Source organism: Aspergillus pseudotamarii (genome assembly GCF_009193445.1).
Source record: "Aspergillus pseudotamarii strain CBS 117625 unplaced genomic scaffold BDV38scaffold_13, whole genome shotgun sequence".
NCBI lineage: Eukaryota > Fungi > Ascomycota > Eurotiomycetes > Eurotiales > Aspergillaceae > Aspergillus > Aspergillus pseudotamarii.
This window is the reverse complement of record NW_022475027.1, coordinates 1-20,835: the sequence shown is the minus strand read 5'-3', so window position 1 is coordinate 20,835 and position 20,835 is coordinate 1. Positions and strand designations below refer to the sequence as shown.

Below are 20,835 nucleotides of genomic sequence, written 5' to 3'. Positions count from 1 at the left end.
TTTTTTTCTTTTTCTTTTTCTTTTTTTTTTTTGCGTTCTTCTTCCCCCTAAACCACTCAGGGTCTGGTCCCTTCTCTTGTCCTCCCACATGATTGTGACCTATAAAGGAGACGACTTACTAACTCTCGAAGGGGAAAACCTCCTATATTGCAGGTGACCATGCATTTATTGATTGAATAGATATTTATAGTGCCTCCTATACGGAATGGATGAACTTAAAAAAACATAAAAAATTTTACTTTTGCATACCGTAATGCTCAAGGGGTATGTAGCGCGGGCGCCCCTGAAGCCGTTCGGTAACCTCTCAAGAGCATGTGGCGCTAACCATGGGAAGAACTGATGCCGTACGGCTGGTATCTTGAATCAACCAAGGTATGAAATCGGGGAGCCGAAACTGTAATTCGTGCTGGATATAATCAGGTTTCGTATTTGTTAATATCTCCCAAGGTTCATCGACTGTGCCGTGTAGTACCAGGATATTGTCTATCAGGACCTGCCTGCTTCGGGTATGATGTTCATATACACTGATTCTGAATGATTGGAAGGAGGGGAACGGGTAAAGTTCAAAGTTCGGCCGACTGGGTTTGCCAAACCCCACTGTAGTCTGAGTGGTCGGCTCAAAGACGCTGCGTCCACTTGGCCTCGGTTGTTGGGGGGAAACCTCTGACAATAATAACAATCTGATCCGCTCACTCAATCTACGTCGGACAGGATACAGATTAATGGTGATGGATGTCCTTACTCGTGACGGCCAATCCGAGTATTTATATCATCGGGTGCTGATCCAACTAGTAATTTTGAAATTTCCTTTTTTCCTTTTTGCCCCAATTGTTTGATACAGACATACCTCAGGTATTGAACGAAAGTACATACCAAACGAGTAATTTGAAAAACCACAATTCAAGACAAGTGTGGCCCACCGAGTAACCTACCCAAGCAAGCATCTGATGGTTAGTAACAGATCCATTCAATACCACACTTACCCAGTTAAAGTAACTGCCACTAGTGAACAGTGGACGTCGTAGTTTTTGGTTCACTCTTTCTTTTCCCCAGAAGCTGTTCCATATCGTTTGTTTCTTTTCTTCCGAAAAGCTCACCTCTGTTGAATTGCTCCGGTTCTGTTTTGCTTTTGTAGTTTCTTTGCATCTTTCTTCCTTTTCTCTTCCTCTGTTTCGGTTGATCTTTTCATTTCCTGATTGGATTCAAATATCCTCCCAGAGTAATAAACATAATCACAGCGTGTTCAACTATCGTTCCATTCGCCTGCAAGTCATTCTCCAGATACGATCGCTACACTTCTCTTCCACGCCACTCGCTTCGAAACTCGCCAGCTGTACATCTCGCATTCATTGCGCCAAAGTTCCGCAGCAGATCAACGGGACGCTTGCTGTTTGAGGATCCGTTTGCCATCTCGACCAGCGATGCGCCTATCTTTTCTCTATTGATAAGACATATTCTCCATTCCAGGGCGTTCCAACATTCCAAGCCATCCAACGCCTCATCTAAATCAGCATAACTGAGCGGCCCTATCCAGTTCGAGACCACGGCAGGCAAGATCGCTTTCTGGAAATTTTTTTCCCTCCCTTTCTCCTTCACCGGCATCTTGACCGATCTTTCGTAAGACGCCTATACTGATTGCTACTATTGTGACCGGTGCTTAAGAAACCCCAGCGTCGAGGTTTCGAGCCATTGATAATATGGTTGGGCCTTCGCCAGCTGGGACAGCTCCGTCCCATGCGCAGTCGTCGCTACCCTCGTTACCAGCTCATCTGCAATCAGACACGCATTTGACTGCTCATTTAGCCAGCCGGTATGATTTAGCGGTCCACCATTTCTCCACTTATCACTGACGTCGTGGGGTTTCTTCCAGGTTCCATGTCGGTTTACCTACAGCTCGCCTGTCTTCTCAGGCTCTGATCAGCCTTAACACATACAATTCATCTTCAAAGGGCCCTGATGGCGGCAAGGAGGGCAGTGCTATGGGCGAGGCGGAAGACCTCGCCCGTCGTGCCTTCACTCGCCTGGGCGCCCGCGGAGAGAATCAGGCCATTGTCTTTCTGTAAGCGCATTCTGGAAATGTCCACACCTACATGCCCTGGATTCTAATTGACGATATGTAGCGGGGAGTGCGGGGCTGGAAAAACTACCCTTCGAGCACATGTGTTGTCGTCGTTTCTCTCGTTCTCATCAACACCCTTGTCATCCAAACTGTCGTACGCCTCCTTTATCTTTGACACATTGACAACGACCAAGTCTTTGACCACACCCACGGCATCGAAGGCGGGGCTTTTCTTGGAACTACAGTATGACGGTTCATCATCGGTCAACCCAACGCTGATCGGTGGTAAAATCATCGACCACAGACTCGAACGCAGTCGTATTGCGTCAGTCCCCACAGGTGAAAGAAGCTTCCATGTCCTCTATTATCTCTTAGCTGGGACAAGTGCGGCGGAAAAGAGCCACTTGGGCTTTGACAACTCTATCCACGTTTCGACGAGTGCCGGCAAGCTTTCGTCCGCATCAATAGGTCACAAGAGGTGGAGATATCTGGGACATCCCACCCAGCTGAAGGTAGGCATCAATGATGCGGAGGGGTTTCAACATTTCAAGACAGCACTCAGGAAACTCGAATTCCCACGCAGTGAGATAGCCGAGATCTGCCAAATTCTCGCTGTTATCCTTCATATCGGCCAACTAGACTTTGCCAGCGGACAAGCTACCTTGACATCAGCAGAGGAGTCTGGCGGCTATTCCCATGAGGGTGGAGAGACTGTCACGGTAGTAAAGAATAAGGATGTCCTGTCAAGCGTCGCTGCATTCTTGGGTCTTGGAGTCGATGAACTTGAGAATAGTTTTAGCTACCGGACCAAGACCATCCACCGGGAGCGCGTCACGGTGATGCTGGACCCAAAGGGTGCCCGGCAAAATGCTGATGAACTTGCGCGCACTATCTACTCCCTACTAGTGGCGTATATTCTCGAGACCGTCAATCAGAGAATATGCGCGGCGGAGGATAGCGTTGCCAACACCGTGTCTATCGTTGATTTTCCTGGTTTCTCCCAGGCATGCTCAACAGGTTCTACACTGGATCAACTTCTTAGCAATGCAGCCACCGAATCATTGTACAATTTTTGCCTGCAGTCCTTCTTCGACCGCAAAGCTGATATGCTAGAGCGCGAAGAGGTTGTAGTCCCCGCAACGAGCTACTTCGACAACACTGATGCTGTCCGTGGGCTGTTGAAACATGGAAATGGGCTTCTCAGCATCCTCGATGATCAAACCAGGCGCGGTAGAACGGAAGCTCAATTTGCCGAGTCGTTGAAGAAGCGGTTCGAGAACAAAAACCCGGCTATTGTTGTCGGAACCTCGGGGTCTACTCACGGCACTGGATATGTCTCGCAGCAAGCCCGCTCGGCATTTACTGTGAAACATTTCGCTGGTGAAGTTGATTACTCTATCTCTGGTCTACTTGAGGAAAATGGAGAGGTTATTTCCGGTGACCTGATGAACTTGATGAAGTCCACCAGGAGCGACTTCGTGAGAGAGCTCTTCGGTCAAGAAGCACTGCAGACAGTGACCCACCCCAAGGAGAAAACAGCTATTATGCAAGCTCAGGTAAGCTCAAAGCCCTTGAGAATGCCTAGCATGGCAAGACGAAAAGCCAGCCCAGCATCTCGTCTTACTTTCGATGCACCCACGGCGGAAGAACCCGAAGACTATGAGAGTTATGGGGGAAGTACAGCCAAGAGCTCCGGAAGGCGGAAGAGCGCGATGTCTATGACAGGCATCCAGGGTGCTGCCGGGCAATTCCTTTCCTCGCTTGAAATTGTCAATAAGTGCCTCAGCTCCCCTAGTTTGAACCCATATTTCATTTTCTGTTTAAAGCCAAACGACCGGCGAATCGCGAATCAATTCGACAGCAAGTGTGTGCGAGCCCAGGTGCAAACATTCGGCATCGCTGAGATCAGCCAACGTCTTAGGAACGCGGATTTCAGCGTTTTTCTTCCCTTCGAGGAATTCCTTGGTTTGGCGGAGATAGGCAACGTCGTGGTGGGAAGTGATAAAGAAAAGTCGGAGGTTGTGCTAGATGAGAAGCGGTGGCCGGGTAATGAAGCCCGTGTTGGCAGCACGGGTGTTTTTCTGAGCGAACGCTGCTGGGCAGATCTCGCAAAGGTGGGCGAGCGTGTCGTTCCTGTCTACCACGCCGACGGCTCGGACGAAGGTGGTGATGGTCTCCTTCACCCACGCACCGCTGGGTATGGGGATTCCAAGGTTCGTCTTCTTAACCCGGCGGACCAATCTCCCGGAAATTTTATATACGGCGATGAAAGCAAGCAAGGATATTTCGGAAGTCGCGATCTTGATGGGCGATCTGACACTGGTGGCTCTGGCCTGAACTCAGGTGATATGTTCCACAATCTCGAAACAAGAGAGCAGATGTTGGAAAAAGGGAATGAGAAGAAAATGGAAGAGGTGGACGAAGTACCTGTTTCTGGCAGTCGCAAACGCTGGATGGCAATCGTCTGGTTGCTCACATTCTACATTCCGGACTTTGCCATCAAGCTCTTCGGTCGGATGAAACGAAAGGACGTACGAACTGCTTGGCGTGAGAAATTCGCCATCAACTTGATTATTTGGTTCAGTTGTGCCGTCGCCATTTTCTTTATCGTCGCCTTCCCTGGTTTGGTATGTCCAACACAGCATGTGTATTCAGCCGCGGAATTGTCTTCTCATAACGGCAAAGATGGCCATAATTCTTATATTGCCATTCGCGGCGTGGTTTTTGACCTTGATAAATTCATGCCCCGACACTATCCCGACATTGTGCCGCAGTCATCTTTGAAAAAATATGCCGGCATAGATGCTACCGGTCTCTTTCCTGTGCAAGTGTCAGCGTTATGCCAAGGTAAGGATGGGTCGATCGATCCCACTGTTCTTCTGGATTACACCCCCACGAACATCTCCGGATCGGCGACGACCATCAGCTCAGGAGACGTCAACGCAAAATACCACGATTTCCGCTACTTCACCAATGACTCCCGTCCAGACTGGTTCGCAGAGCAGATGCAAGAACTTAGGGCGACTTATCTGAAAGGATACATTGGCTATACGCCACAGTACATCTCCACGTTGGCCAAAAAATCCCAGAATATTGCAAGCATAGACGGAAAAGTTTACGATTTGTCAACTTATATCAGTGGAGGTCGACGGGTCGCAGCTCCTCCCGGAAAGGAGGTCCCAGCTAATGTCGACCGGGAGTTCATGGATCCTTTGGTTGTGTCGCTCTTTCAAGATCTTCCCGGGCAGGATTTGAGTAAACACTGGGAACAGCTGCAGATAGATGCAGGCATGCGTGATCGGATGCAGATGTGTCTGGATAATCTTTTCTTCGTCGGCAAGGTTGATACGCGTAATTCAGCTCAATGTCAGTTTGCGCGTTACTTCATCCTTGCAATCTCGATCTTGATTTGCTCGGTTGTCATCTTCAAATTTGCTGCCGCTTTACAATTTGGCAAGAAAAATATTCCTGAAAATCTTGATAAATTCATCATTTGTCAAGTGCCGGCTTACACTGAAGATGAGGAGTCCCTTCGTCGTGCAATGGATTCTATGGCCCGCATGCAGTATGACGACAAGCGTAAACTCCTTGTTGTCATCTGTGATGGTATGATTATTGGACAAGGAAACGATCGACCTACTCCACGGATAGTATTGGATATTCTGGGTGTTCCAGAATCTGTGGATCCCGAGCCCCTCAGCTTTGAGAGTTTGGGCGAAGGCATGAAGCAGCACAACATGGGTAAAATTTACTCTGGTCTCTATGAGGTGCAGGGACATATCGTTCCTTTCCTTGTTGTCGTTAAAGTCGGAAAGCCTTCTGAAGTCTCCCGACCTGGTAACCGTGGAAAGCGTGACTCTCAGATGGTACTCATGCGCTTTTTGAACCGCGTGCATTACAACCTTCCCATGAGTCCCATGGAACTGGAAATGTACCACCAAATTCGTAACATTATTGGCGTCAATCCCACGTTCTACGAGTTCATTCTGCAAGTCGACGCTGATACGGTAGTTGCGCCGGATTCAGGAACTCGATTCGTCGCTTCTTGCCTAGCCGACACACGCATAATAGGTATCTGTGGCGAAACAGGTTTAACAAATGCTAAGCATTCAGCGGTGACCATGATCCAAGTTTACGAGTACTTCATATCCCACAATTTGATTAAGGCTTTCGAAAGTCTTTTCGGATCAGTCACATGTTTGCCGGGCTGCTTCACCATGTACCGTATTCGCTCTGCAGAAACCGCAAAACCGCTTTTCGTTAGCAAGGAGGTTGTGGAAGCCTACTCGGAAATTCGCGTCGACACACTCCATATGAAGAACCTGCTACATCTGGGTGAGGATCGATACTTGACAACCCTTCTCTTGAAGCATCATCCTAGTTTCAAGACGAAGTTCCTTTTTGCAGCTAAGGCCTGGACGATCGCACCTGAAAGCTTCTCAGTCTTCTTATCGCAACGTCGTAGATGGATCAACTCAACTGTCCACAATTTGATTGAATTGATCCCCCTTCAGCAACTCTGTGGTTTTTGTTGTTTTAGTATGAGATTCATTGTCTTCGTTGACCTTCTCAGTACCTGCATTCAACCTGTCTCGCTCGCCTATATCATCTACTTGATTGTCTGGCTTGCCCGGGATTCGTCTACCATCCCATGGACGTCTTTTGTTCTCATCGCAGCGATCTATGGTCTTCAGGCCCTCATCTTCATCTTCCGTCGCAAGTGGGAAATGATTGGCTGGATGATTGTGTACCTCCTGGCCATGCCTATATTCTCCGTGGCCCTGCCCCTCTACTCGTTCTGGCACATGGATGACTTCTCTTGGGGAAACACTCGTGTCATCACTGGAGAACAGGGCCGCAAAGTCGTCATTTCAGATGAAGGAAAGTTCGACCCCGCCTCTATTCCGAAGAAGAGATGGGAGGAGTATCAAGCGGAGCTCTGGGAGGCCCAGACGTCACGAGACGACCGCTCAGAAGTGTCAGGCTTCTCCTATGGTACCAAGTCATATCACCCTGCGCAGTCCGAATATGGTTTCCCTGGAGCTAGACCAATCTCACATGTTGATCTCCCCCGCTACGGGTCCAGGATGTCTCTAGCTCCTTCCGAGATGATGAGCCGTCATATGGACATGGAAATGGAGGATCTGTCACATCTGCCTAGCGACGATGCCATTCTCGCGGAGATCCGTGAGATCCTGCGGTCGGTCGACCTGATGACTGTGACGAAGAAGAGTATCAAACAAGAGCTGGAGAGACGTTTTGGTGTGAATCTCGATGCCAAGCGTCCATATATCAACTCAGGTAAGAAATGTTCCCCGCTAAAATGTCACGACAGAACTTACTAACTTTTCGTGATCCTTGTAGCTACCGAAGCTGTTCTATCAGGCGCGCTCTAATCTGAGGGCCAAGCTCGATGTGTATCGCATGGAAGACCGTTACCTTTTCCGCGGTGTATAAAAATTTATTACCTGATTTAATATTCGCATATTCAATGTCCCAACTTATAAGCTCGCAGCTGTCATTGTTTGTCTACAGCTTCGTATTTTTGGCCTTCTCGACACCGATCTATGATGTCCATGACTATCTCACCATTACTGCACCAGCTTTTGTTTGATGTCTTTCTTTCATGACAATCACTCGACATCTTTCGGGATGCATTGCCAGCGCTTTGTTTAGACTTGACGGAATCAGTCTGGAGTTGTACAGTACTTGCTTTGTTTCTAGTGTTATTCTGTGGTATTTGTTGATTGATTGAAATGTACTGTTGAGCGTTGAGACTGCACATCTTGAATGTCATTTACAATAGATAATTTTTCACAGCGAGTCACACACACACAAGAAAAAATCAATGTATAATGCAATTAATATATGAAACAAATGGGTATAGTATTATGATTGCCATCCCACGTACTGTCTAGAACGAAGGTGTTATGGAGGGTTCTACCGGTCTATCAGCCAGTTTGCGATGATCTTGCTGCATACCCAGGATCTCCCAAGCGCGCCCCATCATTCCATGTCCTAGCCCCTGCGGAAAGCCACCGAACACCGAATTCTTGGGTGCGTGTCTCCGGGCTCGGTCACGAGCAAGGCGCTCTTTCTTCGTATTAACCAGTCTGTCCTGCTCTCTTTCCTGGTTGACGATATCATCGCGCCATTCGGTCCAGTGCTCGAAGTTCTCCCGCTGTTGGAGAACCTGGTAGCGCAGCTTAGTCTTCGACGGACGCCAACCGGCACGGTTACCATTCTCTTGAGACATGGTGGACTTCAGATCGCAGATATTCGACTCCTTAGTTAACTTGAGAAGGTGAGTAAAGACATCCCTGCTCTCCGAGGCGGTCTGTTGGATCTTGTCACGCTGGGCATTACCGTTGGCTTGTGTAAGGGGCACGTCAAGCCAAGAGTACATCTCCGCTGAGCGCTGCACAGAGTAGGGGTCGAGCATGTCGGCGCGGCGATTCTCTTCGCGCAGGAAGCGGACGGCCGCTTGCAGACTTTCCACCTCGGCGCGGAGAGCCTCGTTCTCACGCATCGTGGCCAGGGAAAGGGCGTTGTCGACCACAACGCCCTCGGTTGTGGTGATTCCGGTTGTGCCGGACGCGCGTTTGACCCTGTCCAGTCGGGCTTTGATCTCCTGACGCTCTGTTTCCAGGGCTTGGAGGTCTTTACGTTGTTTTTCAACCACGCTCTCCATTTCTGTTTCTTTTGCTCGCATGGTTTCGATCTTGTTTTCGAGTTCTTTGACCATGGAGGCTTTTTTGCTGGCTTCTTGCATTCTGGACTCGACGAGTTCGACCTTCAGCGCCTGCTCTTCGATGGTCTTGTCCTTGACACCTAGGGCTGTTGAGGCTTCGTGGATTTCGTTCTTAAGACGTCGGATTTCTTCGTCCGCGTCTGGGGACACTGCTTTGTTGGATTTTAGTTCGGATGCTCGGGCAATCCATGGTGAAGGGAGTCTTTCGAATTCTGATGTGATCGACAAATCAGTTGAGATTGAGTCGAGTTCCTCGAGGTTTCCGCCTAGGCTGCGCAGTCGGTTGGCGATGAAGGACATTGTGTCGCTGCATTCGCTTCCTGATTCCGATGGCTGCGCGTAGAGGGTGGAGACCTGGGACATGCTCTTCGTAGCCTCCTCTAGTGTCAGTGGCTCTGTTCGGCTTTCGTCGCTTACAATAAGCGCGATGTTCTCTCCTAAGTGCCGAGCCAGCTCGGAAAGATCTTTGGCGGCTTCCTCGGTTTTCTTGAAGGGGCCTGCTATGTCTTGGGACAGGGCAAGAGACCTTGATCGGAGATCTTCCAACGCCTTGTGGATCTTTCCCATGGCTACTTTAAGCCCCCGGGCTTGGGTTACTAGGGTTTCCATTTTGCTGAAGAGGAACTTGGTCTCTTCTTCTTCGCCTTCTGGGATGGAGATTTTGGTCTGCAGCAGAGTTCTGAGGCGTGATATTAATGATGCGGCGTGGTCGATGTATGACTGAGTTAATGATGAGCGCATGCAGAGCTCGTCGGCGAATGTCTCTAATGAGGTTGGTAGGTGAACTTCCGCCAGATGGGATAGCAGTGCGATGGACCTTTGCAGCTCAATGCCACATTTCTTCATGTTCAGCTCGTTCTTCCTTATGGATTCTATCCAGAAGTTCATGGTGCGCTCTACCGGCTCCATCTCGAACAATGTCGCCTTGATCCTGTCGAAGCTCTCTGCGGAGCAGTTGGTGATGTAGTTGATGAATCGGTCGCAGATGGAAGCGATCCACATGAGTTTCTCGAGAGCATCATGTGCTGTGAAGCCATCTTCCACTACGGCCGGATCGGATGTCTGCTCCGGGAATCTCTCTCGCATAGTGCTAATCATCAAAGACGCTTTGAAACTAACACGCTTGAAACGTAGAAGTGCAAGGATGCCATTTTTCTCTCCCTCAAAGTACTCGGGAAGGTATAGTTTCAAGATAGACAGGTGTTGAGAAGCCTCTTGGGCATCCATGCGTTCCAGCTCAATGTCGATAGTCTTTGTCTGCGCTTTGGAAACCGATGCCTGCAGCTTCAAGTTCAGGTCCATCATGGCACGAGATCTTGTGGTTAAATCCGTAGCTTCGGCTTCTGTAATCTGCTGAGAGGCTCGCATATCCTCCAGGTCACCTTGAAGAGTAGAGACCAGCTCCCTAAATCGCGCCAAAGTGTACTCCAAGTCCTCGATGACTTCGTCTTGCTGGGCAACCTTGCGGCATTGCTCATTGAATAGAGAATCCTTGTAGTCGAGTTCTTCTTGCATTTGCTTTTCTGTCTCGATATGGTTGTACTCGAGCTCGTCGTTGATTTCTTTCAGCGCTTCGAGGTCCTCGATGGCAGCGTTGAGTTCGTTGATCTCCTCTTGATAGTGCATGTTCTTATCTGCGAGCTCCTCAATCATCTCCTCCGCACCGAGAGCAGTCTCCAGTTGCTGCTTAAGATCCTCAACATTGTTTTCCGCTACAAGCAGCTTTTCCTTTGTGGATTCATACTGGGACTTGATGCTTTCATAGTCCTCCAAATCTTGTTGTAGTTCCTTGATTTGGTCCTTCAACTCCGATTCCTGCTGCTGTGTCATATCGCGAAGCCGTATGAGGGCCTCACGAAGACGCTCATTTGTTCTCTCCATTTGCAGCCATCCATGACTGGACTTCTCCTCCGGACTCATTGTCTGGCCGAGCTCCTCATTCTCCTCGCGCAGGACCTCCGCTTCCAACTGAAGTTCCTCCACCCTCAACTTCAATGTTTCAACCTCATGTCTAAAAGCATCGGCCGTCTCTTCCGCCATCTCGCGGTCGAGGGTTGCCATTTCCAGAATCGAGTCATGCTCCGCTTGGATGCGCTCGATCTCTTCGAGTTGGGCCTCCGAGTCTCTCAACTTCTTTCGCAGGTCGCTAATCTCAAGCTGCTGTGGCTGGTATTTAGCTTGCAGTTTCTGGATAATACTTTCGAACTTATCCCGCTCCTGCTGGAGCGTCTCCAAAGCCTTGAGCTTTTCTCGATCCTCAGTCCGCTTCTTCTCCATCACCCTAAGCTTTGTTTTCAACTCTTCCAGCTCCCTTGATAGCGCAGTACTCTGAGCTTGTCGCGGCGACGAGGTCTGGGAAAGCCCCGGGCGAGCAGCACCTGCCCGTGATGAACCAGAAGCCAGTCTAGACGGCTTAGCATTTGGCTCATCGCTTTCCATCTCACCGGCCTCGGCATAGTGATCGGCGGTCTCGATATCCTCCGAGTGTGGACTCTCTCTCTCCTGTTCTTCCGAGCTTTTGGAAGCGGTTGGCCGTAAAGCAGGGCGCTTGGCTACCCCAGCGGGTGTTGTTGTGGCTCCTTGTAGGCCTGGTCTAACAGTTCTATTCGAACCTCCAGATATCGATGGCCGGGACTGCCGCGACGCAGATGGAGGAGGCGGGGGGCCCATAGATGTCGACTTAGCCCCAATGGACGGCCGACCTTTAGATGTCGCAGCGGACGGCCGCGAAGGCCCGCTAATGGAGGAGCGTGGCGTGGATGCGCCCGATAGTTGCTTCGTCGGCGATTGCGATTTTGTAGGCGACTGCGGTTGCTGGGTCAATGAGCAAGCAGTCCCATGAGTTCCATAGTTCACGATATACATACCTTCAAGCCCAATCGCTGGGACGCACTCTTTGCCGCAGGACTCGGACTGGCCGAGCTACCACTATGTCTTTTCGTATTCGCACCCTGTATAGCGCTCGGTTTCTTGATCCCCAGTCCGCTCGCAGAAGCTCCAGTTTGGGCCCGCCCTCTGGTCTGCGGAGCATTCGTGGTCCCCTTAACAGCTGGTTTGGCTTCTTTTGCAGGTGGGCCAATAATAGCCGCAATGGCAGTCGGTCGGACAAACATGCCATATCCGAATTCGCAGTCGAAGTAGCGTTCTCCCTGGACTGCTCCGTCATTCTTTCCCGTGGGTTCGTCCAATTCAATGCCGACCCAGTCCCCGGCAGCGAAGTGAGTGGTTCCAGCAAACCGCACGGTGGCCTGCCGACCGTCGGTTAGTGTGACCACATGGCCGGGTGTTAAATCAGCCATGATCAAGCATTCAGAGATAAAGCCCCTGCGCGAACAATGGCTCTGGATATCGAGTATGGCGGTCAGATAGGGGCCGTTGTTGATGTGTTTGTTACTAGTCGGCGGACCTCCGTTCGGAGCCTTAGGACGCGATCCGCGCGGAAGGACTCTTGGCAGCCTGAGGCATCAGATAATCTTATCAGCATATCTTAGTCTTTGGTTATTCAAACTGGATCATTATGTAGGTAATGATAATAGGCATTTTATGATTATATTCGTACCAACACATGTATACGTCTAAATCTATGTATAAAGGAAGAAACCCTATGTATAGCCGTCGCTCGTACTCTTCATAACATGCGTAACACAATACAATGTACAAAAATCTCTATGCAAACCATCTATTCACACTCAATTCAGTTCGAGGTCTTGAATAAGTGTGGGAAACATGTCCTCAGTTCTTCCAGGCTCCGGATCATGTATTGCGACACCGGGGCTTCGGGCAAAGGGAGTCCTGGCTCAACGAGGTGAGCCGTCTGCCAGCCGCGAGCCGCGGCATGCTTGCAGTTCAAACCAGAGTCATCTACAAGAGCGAGTTAGTACTGCGTACAAGCCTTACTCCCAAACCATGGAAGTACATACCGACAAAATAGCGTTCTGCCGTACTCGGGACATTTGCCTCCCTCTCCGCCTTAGCGTACATCTCCTGTGTTGGCTTGCACACCAGAGGGAGTTGCCCGTAGTCGCAGAAGGTGATGCCCTCGAACTGGTCATCCACCCCTAACAATTTCACGACACGCTTTCCATGAGTGACGTATGCGTTGGTCAGAAGCCACAACCTCACTTTACTTCTATCGATGTCCTCAAGCAGCTTGCGCAACTGGGGATCGGGTTTCAGGATCGTGTCCAATGGCAGCACATCGTCGACTTCGCTGTTGAATAGGAGTGGGTCGATTTTATGGTGGCGAGCGAGACCTTCAATTGCAAGTCCATATTCTGTGTAGTATTTCTTGTGCAGCATATGAGCGTCTTCGCCGTTGAGGGAGAGGTGTTTCACGAAGAATTGATCTGTAATAGAGAGATATCTAGTTAGTCCCGTTTTTAAATGTATGGATCGCATATATCACTCACGAATCAGCTTCTGCATTTCATCATGGATGTTACATTCTATATGCGATCGTCAGCATTCAGTATCACATTCCCCGCCAATGGGGAGGGGCTTCGTACTTCTGGAGTAGAGCTGTACACATCGCACGTTAGTTTAGAAGGAATAAAAGGTTCATGGTTTGTAATGTCGACATACACAGTTATCGATGTCAAAGAAGAACACCGGTCTAGAATCCGAGCCCGCGCTGGTTGCATCGTTTGATGGAGACATGGCTTTTCTGAAATGATGTATACAAGTATTGGAAAAGGAGGCAGTTCCGATGCAAGTAAGAAGGGACGGCGACAGGTTCTGAGGTTTAGGTGACAAGTAGCATGCACGAGAAGATCCTAACAGCAATGACCGGGAGAAGATATGACTCATAGCGCAAGATGAGCAGGAGTCGAATGTACAAGACACTGATTCTTATATCGGGGGGGTGGATCGATAGCCAATAACCGCGGGATAAAACGCCCACCCGCCATCGCTGTCCGGAGGGAGTTTAGCGTCTCACAAGAGAGCTGGCGGTCGGCGACCCGTTCGGACTTTGTACTGCTACTTTTCCTTCGGAAACAACACAACGTCCCCGTTCCTTTCCCCAACTATTCCGACTTGTGATCACGCCCAGGCCGTCTGACTTGTCAGACGCTGATTCGAGACTGGGGAGTTTACAGCCTGGGAAAGGTGTGAAGAGCCATTATTATTAGAAGTGTCACGAGTTTAAGAAGACCTTCAGTTAGCAAGGATAATTTTCTCGTGAAAGCTCCCCAAACCATGGCAGCAGCTCAACTTCCCACGGGTAGTATACCTACAGGGCTACCAACAAATGAGGAAGTCCAGGAATATGAGAAAATCCTGAAAATAAGTGACGAAATATTTACTGGAACTCACCCTAGATTGAAAGTTCCCCAGCAGTTTGTGCGCAAACCCGCGTCGCGCAATCCCCCTACCTCCACCCAAACCCAGGTAAAAACGAGTGAACGGCCTGGGTCTTCCACATGGAATGCACCTCAGCCGTTTCCAACACCTACAAAACCTACAAGCGCACTAAGTACAAATGCCGGTGATGGTCTGTCTAGCGCGACCGCTCCCTCGCGTATTGTGCCGAAACCTACTTCTGAAATTGACCCTATCTTCCTGACCAAGTCGGATGATCTAGTCAGAGCAGAACTACAATTACAGCGTCAAAGGGTGGAAAGGGCTTTGCGGGAACAACTTGAACAGAAGAGACAAGAGTCAAGGCAAAAAGCCTCTATACAGGACGCAAAGCCTGATTTCGATGTTTCTGATGTCTTAAATAAGGCCTTTGAGATAGTCAAGCCATCCCCGTCAGTTGATGGCCGTGGTGCTGGAGAGCCTAGTGACTCCGAGAATTCGTTCTACTCTAGTAGAGCCCCTGACTCTCCGCAGCAGGGCGACCAACAGAAACCGTCACCTGCACCTCCCTCTACTTCCGATGAGCCTGCTACTGAGGCTCCAGCAGAGAATTATTCAGATGAGTTGCAACGGCTTGAAGCCCTCAACCGCACTGAATCGGATCAGGATATGCAAGATACTTACCCGGTTGCAGACCACGGAATACCCTACCAGAAACAGCCGCGCCCTGCTGCGGCAGACTCCGCCGCTCATAAGTACCAAGAAGGTCAGCCAACAGACGCGTTTGAAGAGCCAGAGTATTCACCGCCAGCCCCGGGTGTGGCCCCGATGGAGAGAGGGGAGAATTATGATCATCAGCGAGGTTACTACCCCAACGGACCAAGGAGGCGTGGCCCAGACGCTCGTCAGCCCGACCGCCCCCGTTATGCCCCCGGGTCGAACTCGCCTAGAGACGATGTAAGGGTTGTGCGTAACCATATAACGTCCCCAGCAGCTCCACGGCCTTCCAGGGTTTCTCCCTTGGCCAATGCCAAAGTTCCCTCCGTTTATCAGCACAAGGAACCACGTCCAGTGTACGGTGCGGAACACCAGGCAAGTCCCGATGCTCCACCCCAACAATTGATGCCTAGAAAGCGCAGAAGGTTGCATGAGGAAAGAGACCGGTCTCGCGCGGTCGCATATAGAATGCAAACTGGAGCCCCTGATGACACTTACATCAAGGAGGAGCCAGTTTCGCCGCCGCCGTTCACAGACACTTCCCCAGCATACCGTAGTCGTCCGGCTCAAGAAAGACCAATTTACATTGATATCGCATCTCCCCACTACACGCCGGTAGTCGAAAGGAGAGAGCCCCCAATGAGAGACCCTGCATATGATGTAGATGCTTATGATATCCGTGGCGATTCCGGGATGCCGCGAACCGTTTCGCGGCTGAGTACCAGACGGCCTATTCGTGATGACCAAGATCTGCGGAGAGTTGCGAGTCTTCATCAAGCTCGGCAACCTGAATATTCTCGTGAATATATTGACCAAGCTAGTCCCCATACTATGCGAGCTTCGTCCTACGCTGTTGTTGAGCGGCCCCCACCCAGGTATTATGACGAGATCACGACGCCTCCCGCGCGGCGCTATATTCCAGTGGGAGATTCCCCGACCTCGCCACGATATCAAGAGACATACTATGATGAGGAACCTACAAACCGTATTATGGCACCTCCAACACGGAGAATCGTGGTTGATGAGCAAGGCAATCAGTACTACGAAACTGTGCCTGCGCCGAGGATGCAAGCAATGCCTCCCCCAACCAGTCGAATGCCGGTACCAAGAAATGAGGTCTACGACGACCATCCGCCAGTACGCTATACAAGTGTTCGGGCCCCATCTGTCGTTGAAGATCCGTACGGTGGCCGGAGGTACGTGCAGGATATGCCACCTCCGCAAAGTACTTATCGACGGGTCACCGACTACGCTCGCCCAGCCCCGAGTGAGCGTCGGTCTTATGTAGCACCATTCGATGAGCGAGAACCACTGCCACGCAGCGCCAGTGTCCAGGTGACTGACTACTCTATGCGACGCCCGCATTATATTGAAGAGGCCGAAGTTCCACGCGAGAGGATCATCCGAGTGCCAAGCGTACGACCACCAACCGCTCGGTACGACGAACCGCGGGAGGTCATTCAGCGAGTAGAGAGTGTCCGGCCAGCTGGCAGGGATGTGAGCATATATATGGACGATGATCCCCGACGACCCAGAGAATATATCGAGCGGCCCGTCTATCTTTCTACACGACCTGTGGCTAGAGAAGAACACTACTACGACAACGGCGAACCCGAGAGGGTGGTGCTTGATGGCGGAGTCCATCGAGTTCCTCAGCGCTATTAACGGTGAAGCCTTGTCCAGTATGAACGCATGATTATTTAAAAGCTTTTCTTTTTTCGCGACATATGTTTGCAGTAATTATCCATGTACAGAGTACGGTCTTTCTAATATTCAAGCGGAGCATTGACGCTTCTTTTTCTTGTACATTTGATTCGTCTTAAGAGTGACAGGGCAGACAGCGAAGACAACCTGAACTCGCATTGAAAATACCACCACATAGAAAACAGCTTAATAACGTGAAGTATTCAGACGTGGATATTCATATTTTTGCAAGTATTTGATAGCCTGATATCTACAATTACCTGCCTAAGTGCTGTGTAACACCGGGGGTACGCTAGGTATTATATATTGCTAATTGTATCAACGAATTCAATCAAAGCCCAATAATAGTCATCAATAGCACACTGCATAGTCAGTCCATGTCTACTAGTACGACAGGATAATACTAATGACAACCCAAATCTCCAGCTAATAAGCAGGCATAAAAGCGGTGGGGACGGCGGTCAACATCAACATAGAAAGCGACGACAAGGCAGAGTAGTCAGACAGTTCTTCACCTTAGGTGGAGAATCAAAGTTAAGCTCTTCGGACGGTACACGTATGTAAACCATCCCTAACTTTCCCCATGACATGCGCCGAATAGAAGCTTTATACTAGCTAGTATATAATTGGCACCTGGCTAGTCATGTATCTTTACATGTTTTAAAAAAAAAAAAAAAAAAATAACACCCACCCCTTCGACCTGTGCGACACATGACAAGGCCTTGTCTACTACTAAGTAATACTACTGCTGCTGCTGCTTAGTAGTATCTTTATTCGCTCATGCAGTGGGTTCAGTAAGATCGGCTGCTTCCGGAAACCGGTTCCAGACTCGATGTACCTACGAGTGCCTTGTTTTTTGCGGCTGCTAAGGTATGTATATATTCCAGGCAGGGGTTAGACTAATTAGTACTAATGTACACGGTGGTACTCGCGGTATGTACCCTGGTGAGGAAGTACCTTTGTCCTAGATATTACACGGCATATCTAGTAGTGTGTGTATACCTATATACATTTGACAGGATTGTACTGCATATGTAGTGCTAAGGCGGGAGCATGAGAATAGTATATATAATCAATCCATTCGTTGAGATGGCGCGTGATACGGGGATAAAGGTACTGTAAATATGTATCTCCGGTGCTTGTTCAGGGGTTCTTACCTGTTGGTCTTATCGCTTGTGCTTTGTCCTACCTGAAAGGGTAAGGTATGTAAAGGTGGTGGTAAATCTACGTACTTTGTTCCTCTGCTACGACGCTTTTGAGGTGATGAAGTCACTGACCTTTGACCCACTCCGTGACGTCGTTGGGGGATCTTGTCTTAAAATCGGTCGTGGTTTCTGCTGGGGATGTTGTTGTGTTTGTCTTTTCAGTAGGGAAATTGAGAGGTCAGTTAATAGTTTTTCGTTAGAGGAAGATATCAAGAATAACAGGTAGCTCTGAGTACGGAATCAAGTGATTAAAGTTCATTCCTGCCTGAGGCTGAACGGTGGAGGTCCCATTCAGGAAAGGATTCAGGACGCCAGATCGGGTAGCAGGGAAGTATGATGGAGGTGGTTCCTTTGACCCTATCACGACCGTTGATCTTTGAGTTTATTACGAGAACTCAATCATCGGATTTCACGGATGTAATTGGCACGCCCTCCAGTCGATTATCTCACGGCTGTTGGCGAGTGCACTCCATTCGGGGTAGTGTTGTATGTATTACTTACTAGTGAGGTACATACATACTTTCCTTTTTTCGTTCGCTGGGGATGTGAGGTCAGGTGGTGTTGCTGTGTGTACTACAGGGACTCGAGTATCAACGATTACCGACATACATACATGCATTTGCCACACCTCCGTTAAAAAGGAAAAGTGGCCAGAGAACATACCAATCACTAGCCGATTCCCAGGTAACGGGACGGAAGTATATCCACAGTGCATTAGTGGCATTTGGGCAACAGCAATGTGATAATGGAGGACTTCTCTCCCCTCCCCTCCCCTTCCGTTAGTGTGCGATATGGTGTGAGAGGGGGTTTTGAGAGATACCTAACTAAAACTACTAGTAGTCGAGAGTGACAGTCCCTAAGCGGTGCTCCATCCATTGAGATCTGCTGAGATTAAAGGTGGTGTGGCACTGGACTTGACCTTTTGTAGGGTCCCAAAAGTTGAACCATGAGCGCCAGCACCAAGCATGGACCTGGTTTCATCGTGGGACATTCCTGCCTTGCGTCACCTGTGTATCATGACTTCTCCGCTTCGGATGTGTGGGAAAGGGAGACCGACATGACTATTGTTTACTCTGATTACTATGGAGTGTTGTCCATTGGGTTTCATGAATGATCCATGGTTTTCCATTTTCGCCTTGGAGCTTTTCTGGGAGATATGGCGAACCTTTAATCAGGGATCAGCAGAATTGATGCCAATGCCAGGCGTTAGGCAGGTATATTACAGAGTTACGGGTTGCTCCCCTCCAACGTCCGCAGGGGCGTGTCACCGAACTCGCCGAAAACCCCCCCTCCAAAAAAAATGAAAGAAAGAAAGGAAAAAGAAAAGAGAAAAAACAGTTCGTTATAAATGTCATGTAGAATTTCGTTATGCAGAGTAAAAGGCAGTGTTGGGGTTGACCTTAAAAAGCAAGAGAGAGGGGGGGAAGAAATAGAATAAAAAAAAAGCCCGTTATGCCATTTCTCTGCAGGGAGGATCCAAGCCATTGGGCTGTCCTTGCAAAGGTACGGATCCTGTCAGTGTCAGTGCAGCGATGGGTCTTTGGAGACACCACAATGCTGGGCTCTGGTCTAGTTCAAAGTCGTGACGGAATCGTCCGGTTGTTAATGCTCGACTTTACCGTACGCGCCAGTAACACCGCACCACACGTGAGAAAGGATTCTCGCTTGCGGATCCCAAAAAGGAAAAACACGAGTGGGGCCTTGCCCGTGCAGGGACTGTGATGAAAGCAGTGGAAATATCGATTCCAGTTCGTATGTGTGTGCGCGTGTGCCCCCGGAAGCCATGGGAGGGCATCCAAAGGTGGAGAGGATAGGGTGGCTTCAAGTGCTTCGCATTTCTTTTTCTTGTGAAGAAAATCGGGTTTGACCTCGAGCGGGGAGAAGCTTTTGTTCAAGGGAGGCGGGGGGGAAGAGCATAATTGAGTCATGCTGGAGCAAGCTCTGCTTGAAGAATGTTGCCTGACAATAGGACATTCATTCAAAGTGTAACCGACATACCATTATTCAAGTCACAGATGTTAATTCGAATCATATTAAGTTCTGTATTAAAGTCGTCTGGAAAATTCATCGCGACGTGCTAATAAGGCCAATTGGTCTTGGATCTTAATTACGATACGGTTAGTTTAGGTCAGTACTACCAGTTAGTGAGCGTTCTGTCCGATAGTTAGTCTGGTGGGAGGGTGGAAGTCACTAGTCCGCTGCAAACATTGGGGGCCTAGACGCCGACTTTGGGCTGAGGTTGACCCGCATATCCCGCTTTGAAAAGAGAGAAGCACGTCGAACTTTGTTATCTTCAGAAGAAGAGGAAAAAAGAAGAGGGATAGGGAGTGAGTCGGAGGAAGAAAAATAGAAGAGAGAAATAGAGAAAAAAAAAAAAAAAAAGGAAAGGGAAACTTCTATTGGTATTGAAAGGGGAGAAAAAAAAAAAGAGAGATAAAATGGATGAATGATAATCAAATTGTTTTTGTCTAGGAGCTGAAAGGTCTGTCGACATTCCTTTCATTGTACCTGAGGTTATGATGGTGGTGAACTTTTTTTTTATTTTATTGTTATTTTAATTTTTCACCACACGAAACAAACCGACCTTGAGTCTCCGAACCAACTCACATACACAATTATACCCATCCTCTTCTTCCCTTTGCCCCCTCCCTCAGCTCTTTCCCATTCATACGAGAATCTTCATTCATAAATACATACTGTACTGGGATACATACATCCATACATACAAAACCAGACCATACGGGGCATCTGCTGACTCAAACCCCCACTAAACCCTTTCCTGTACCCAAGCCAATGCCAAACCTTTCGTTCATACCCATCGATCAGAGACTAATTTTATTATTATTTTCCATTATATGATTTTATTTTTTAGTACCACTGATTATTCACTGGCAAGCCAGAACCCCTTCGCTGGAGGAGCTTGAAGTCTGACCATTGGGATCACCCGGTTTTCTTCTTCTCTTCTACTCATACCTATTTACTCATTTTCTTTCGGATTGATCTATCTCATTTTCGATTCCCTTTCCTTCCCCTTCTCTTCAGATTCTTGTTCAATTTCCCTTTTTTCCTTAGTTTCTTTCTTTTTTCTTTTTTTTTTTTTT

The 20,835-nt window shown here is 49.0% G+C and overlaps 5 protein-coding genes across 5 annotated transcripts; 3 read left to right on the top strand and 2 right to left on the bottom strand.

Annotated features, from left to right (window-relative positions):
• Nucleotides 1-1,306: 1,306 nt before the first annotated feature.
• On the top strand, nt 1,307-7,516 carry chsE (chitin synthase class Va). The gene is made up of 4 exons (XM_032063191.1): nt 1,307-1,810; nt 1,871-2,059; nt 2,121-7,360; nt 7,424-7,516. The coding sequence occupies exons 1-4, from the start codon at nt 1,698-1,700 to the stop codon at nt 7,453-7,455; spliced, it is 5,574 nt and encodes a 1,857-aa protein (XP_031915987.1). The 5' UTR covers nt 1,307-1,697; the 3' UTR covers nt 7,456-7,516.
• A 432-nt stretch (nt 7,517-7,948) lies between these two features.
• Nucleotides 7,949-10,323, bottom strand: BDV38DRAFT_240586 (putative dynactin). Its single transcript, XM_032053910.1, has one exon. It carries the CDS (start codon nt 10,176-10,178, stop codon nt 7,974-7,976), a length of 2,205 nt encoding a protein of 734 aa, XP_031915986.1. The 5' UTR covers nt 10,179-10,323; the 3' UTR covers nt 7,949-7,973.
• On the top strand, nt 10,317-10,666 carry BDV38DRAFT_240585 (uncharacterized protein). The gene has a single exon (XM_032053909.1). It carries the CDS (start codon nt 10,344-10,346, stop codon nt 10,593-10,595), a length of 252 nt encoding a protein of 83 aa, XP_031915985.1. The 5' UTR covers nt 10,317-10,343; the 3' UTR covers nt 10,596-10,666.
• Nucleotides 10,667-12,343: 1,677 nt separating this feature from the next.
• BDV38DRAFT_240581 (putative pyrimidine 5'-nucleotidase) lies at nt 12,344-13,641 on the bottom strand. The gene is made up of 5 exons (XM_032053908.1): nt 13,392-13,641; nt 13,316-13,328; nt 13,220-13,255; nt 12,731-13,156; nt 12,344-12,671 (listed from the first exon to the last, which is right to left on the bottom strand). The coding sequence occupies exons 1-5, from the start codon at nt 13,614-13,616 to the stop codon at nt 12,505-12,507; spliced, it is 867 nt and encodes a 288-aa protein (XP_031915984.1). The 5' UTR covers nt 13,617-13,641; the 3' UTR covers nt 12,344-12,504.
• A 179-nt stretch (nt 13,642-13,820) lies between these two features.
• Nucleotides 13,821-17,198, top strand: BDV38DRAFT_240579 (uncharacterized protein). Its single transcript, XM_032053907.1, has one exon. It carries the CDS (start codon nt 14,007-14,009, stop codon nt 16,488-16,490), a length of 2,484 nt encoding a protein of 827 aa, XP_031915983.1. The 5' UTR covers nt 13,821-14,006; the 3' UTR covers nt 16,491-17,198.
• The last annotated feature ends 3,637 nt before the right edge of the window (nt 17,199-20,835 follow it).